Below are 4,358 nucleotides of genomic sequence, written 5' to 3' on the forward strand. Positions count from 1 at the left end.
CTTTTATTTCAGGATTGGTAAAATAAGCACCAGCCAAACACTGGGATCGATGTAATCGGTTTTCCCCTCCCACTGAAATTGCTGACCTCGCGCCGAAGTTTGAAGCAATTATATATAACAATGTATACAGCATGACGTGAAGGCATATGGCCTAGTGGTTAGAGCAGCGGAGTTGCGGTCGCGGGTTCGAATCTCAGACCGGGCGATGTGTGTGTTTAAGAGCGAAACACCTAAGCTCTACGCGGCTCCGGCAGAAGGTAATGGCAGAAATTCTGCTAACTCTTTCTCTCACTTTTTCCTCCTGCATCTAGCAGCTCACCTGCGACGGACCGGCGTCCCATCTAGGTGCGGAACCTATACGCCAGTGAAACAAGAGAAACCGGCTTTTATGAGCCAGCCTTGTCTCGAGAAGGAACAAACAACAATATACAGCATAACAAATACCACTTTACATATATACATTATATCCAAAATTGTATATACATTACACAATTATATATGCAACATTATATTGGTTTGTTAGATAAGTTCGTCCGTTTCTTTCACATGTTAACTGAATTAGCATGAAAAATATTTTTTGTAGTGTTTTAGGGAATTGATCCAGCAGATGAGATACTCTCATGTCCCCTGTCTCCATCACAGGATGGGTAAGGTCCAACAACTTGATGCATGGATACTACACACTCTGAACAAATGAAATGAACTCCAACGATCTTCTATCATAGCCAGTTTGCTCAATTCACTCCAAGCTATTCGTTGACACAGAAATTTCTTTGCTACATCGTCACCGGCGATGGAAAATTGTATCTATCTCAATACGAAGTAAAGGAAGCAACACCTCGAATCAAGCGAGAGCTGCATCCTTGCATGACAATAAGCTGTGCCTGATGGGAATGAGAAGGACCATTGTTGAACAGAAAAACAGCAATGGGGCAGGTGCACAAAATACCAGTTAATGATCGTCTTGAGAAATTGCAGGAAGTGATCGACAAATGTATGCGTGGGTCGAGGATCGAAAAGCGTACGACCTAGTTCTACACATAAGACTCAAGCTACGCCTAGAACTATTGAAGGTCTCGGAAAAATCTTAGGTGCCCATTATAAAATGCAGTGCGACATTGGTGAGTAGATTTAGCGCAAAGAAATTAAAGATAAGCAAATATACAGATCAAAAGAGGAACCTTTCAAAGGGACAGCTTCTCTCCAACCTAGTTTATAATCGCCTTTATTCCTTTGTTGATCCTATTAAGCAAAACTAAGGAAGGATATTCACTCAAAAGCAATTTTAAAAGAAATACAGGAAAAGTGAATTATCTATTTATGGATACTGTAAAGTTTTATAGTAAAGACAAGATCCCAACAGGATTCTTTTTTTACAAATTGTAAGAATGTTTAATAACGACATCAGGGTAGCTTTCGAAATCGAAAGATGTGTTATGAAAACTATGAGCCGGTGAAAACCCATAAAAAGTACTTGAATAGATCAATCTATTGAGAATTTAAAATCATTAAATGTAGAACAAACAAATATGTAGGAATGCTGGAAAACGACATCTTCGGCAAATAATATTTTTGCGAAATGCATAAGATACTAAAATCCAAAGTGAATTCGAGAAATATCCCACAAGCAATAAACTTGAGGGATGTTATGACTGATATGGAACTGTTGTTATTGAATGCAGAAAGAATGAACTGAAGGAAACAGACAGAAAAACGAAAGTAAGCTCGCAATGCAGAGGTGCATGTATCCCTAATCTGATGTGGAGTAGTTATACTGGGAAAGTGCAAAAGAAGAGAGAAGGTTAATGCGTGTCAAAGAGGTAGCTTAAACAGAGAAGACCAGTCTAGGTTCAGATAAAGAAGGAAAAAGAAGAAGCAATTAATAAGGGAAGAAATATGTACATAATTTGTAGAAACGAAAAGACAAAACAGGAAAATCTGAAAAAGAGGAAATCAAACTTTGAAGATAAGGAGACTCAGTGTTTTCCAAAAATACGAAAGCGAAATGGGACAGCAATAGCTCCTAGTTATGGCTAAAGAAAAGGGTGTTGCAGTAAGAAACTGAGGAAATGCACTCGTTAGAACAGGAACAATGTGTAAGGATAAACTGACCCAAACAGACAATAGCAATTTTTAGGGGAGCGGGTGGTCGATTACATTAAGCTCAGTATTTGACAGGTACTTTTACTAGGTATCGTGTTGCTATTTCTAGCAGCAAAAACCAAAGGTTCGTTCTGTTGTTTGACGGATTATTATTATTATTATTATCATCATTATTATTGTTGTTGTCCTGAAATTTTGGGATGGAGGATAATCTATTACATCGAGCCCCAGTGCTTGACTGGTAATCTATTAAGTAATCTATCGAACCCGAAAGGATGACAGGCAAAGTTGACTTCTACGGAACTTGAAATCAGAACGTGAAGACTGACTAAATGTTCCTAAGCATTTTGTCCAGCGTGCTAACGATTCTGTCAGCTCGCTGCCTTAATAATAATCCTTTCTACTATAGGCACAAGGTCTGAAATTTGGCGGAGGAGGCTAGTTGATTACCTTGACCCAGTGTTCAACAGGTATTTATTTTATCGACCTCGAAAAGATGAAAGACAAAATTGACCTCGGCGGAATTTGAACTCAAAACAAAGACGGACGAAATGCCGCTAAGTATTTTGTCCATCGCGCTTAACGATTCTGTTAGCTCGCCGTCTAGATAATAATAATAATATTCAGGGACCTTTTGAGCTAGATGGGTTACTCGACCTGAAGAAAATTCTAACTGGGCCCTATCTGCGAGGTCATGCGCTGTTTATCTTGATATGAGATCACCATGTCGTGCACATATGGTTGAGATGCATGTGCCTGGTGTACTCTTATCAGACGGGTAGTCATAATGGGTATAATGGGCTTCGTATATTTTACCCCGGTGTCACTTTGATGGCATACACTGCTCTCTCACTCAATAATAATAATAATAACAACAACAACATTCGTATCAGAAGTACAAGGCCACACATTTTGCGACAGATTAAACTGACTCCTCTGTTGATTCTAGTAAAATTATAAAAAAAGATCTTATACTTACTTCGTATGAACTGGTTAATTTAAGTGGGTACATCAAAGGTACAAAACACAAAGAAGCCAGAAGACAGCCAAGACATGCACCAATGATATAAATCATATACAATGTGCCAGATGTGTACATTTCAGCTGGAGTCCCTAGAATCATAATGGCGGATATAAAGGATGTCATTATAGAAATGGCTATTGGAAGAAGTTGCATATTTCTATTGCCCGTCAGGAATTCTGTGGTTGTATTTTGGCGAGTGCCACAGAACGCATAGTATATTCCAATTAGCACCGAAATAATGAGAACTGCTCCGAAAATAACATAATCGTAGACAGAGAATTGGTGACGCATTCGATGCATTTTCACTCAGATTAATCTATTGGAATCATTAATATATATATTTTTTAAAGGAAAATCGTTCGAATTAATAAGATCATCAATTCGCTTGCTTGTTCCCAGTCGCCCAGATATACTTCAAGTGTTACATATTTTGTCGGTAATATATTCTTGTGTACCACGAAATAGTTCAGTCAGTTTGTTCTGTAGCCTGACACATTCTTTCGTCATCTAAAACGATTGCTTAAAGCAACATACCACCTTTCGTCATTTTTCATCTCAAGTTTCATTTGATAATGTTTATATAACTGCTCCTGGTATTCTCCATTTTTTTCCCCTTTTATCTCGCTTGCGCTTTTTGTTTTCAATTCTATATTTTATTTATTAGTGTGTTTGTGTGCGCGTGTGTGTATGTGTATGTGTGCATTCACGTTTTTGCCTTCGTATTTTTGTTTTTAGTCCTATATTCTGTGTGTGTGTGTGTGTGTGTGTGCGCGTTTCCATTTCTTGTCTTCACACTTCAAATGGCGTTACATACACTTTGTTCTCGGCTGTCAATGGTCAAACTGCAGTTCAAGAAATTAATTTGTCTTAACTGACAGCAACCTGAACAACTTAAAAAGTAAAATAAAGTAGGAAGAAAACGTCTGTGTTTCCAATTAAAAGCCTTTGTTGTTGAAATCAGTTTTAACAATGTCTGCTAGACTGAAGTGTTTATGAAAGTGTATGGCATCTCTCAGTCAGAATGTTTTACAACAAGATTCAGTTTCGTTTACCTTTGTGAATGTTCAGCTGCTATAAAGAAGAGGTTTCCGTCAAATATAGGTCGGTTTGAGAAAGAAAGAAATAATCAATTAAAAAAAAAAGAAAAACAGAACACTCGAAAAAATATATATAATTTTAAAATATGATTACTACATTTATATTTATACATGCTTTATGCACAGCTTACATA

General features: G+C 37.5%; 1 protein-coding gene and 1 long non-coding RNA gene across 3 annotated transcripts in view; one reads left to right on the forward strand and one right to left on the reverse strand.

Moving 5' to 3' along the window:
- The window catches only part of LOC128248732 (uncharacterized), a 47,725-nt gene extending 44,629 nt beyond the window's left edge, over nt 1-3,096 (forward strand). Inside the window, exon 4 of the long non-coding RNA XR_008264908.1 lies at nt 13-3,096. This is a non-coding gene — a long non-coding RNA (uncharacterized LOC128248732). The remainder of the gene's footprint in view (nt 1-12) is intronic.
- LOC106875320 (sodium-coupled monocarboxylate transporter 2) overlaps nt 1-3,427 on the reverse strand; it is a 38,242-nt gene extending 34,815 nt beyond the window's left edge. For both annotated transcript variants that reach the window (XM_052970725.1, XM_014923406.2), the window contains exon 1: nt 3,083-3,427. In XM_052970725.1, the coding sequence (XP_052826685.1) occupies nt 3,083-3,427 (345 nt within the window). The remainder of the gene's footprint in view (nt 1-3,082) is intronic.
- Between the last annotated feature and the right edge of the window lie 931 nt (nt 3,428-4,358).

Source organism: Octopus bimaculoides, chromosome 9, assembly GCF_001194135.2.
Source record: "Octopus bimaculoides isolate UCB-OBI-ISO-001 chromosome 9, ASM119413v2, whole genome shotgun sequence".
Taxonomy (NCBI): Eukaryota; Metazoa; Mollusca; class Cephalopoda; order Octopoda; family Octopodidae; genus Octopus; species Octopus bimaculoides.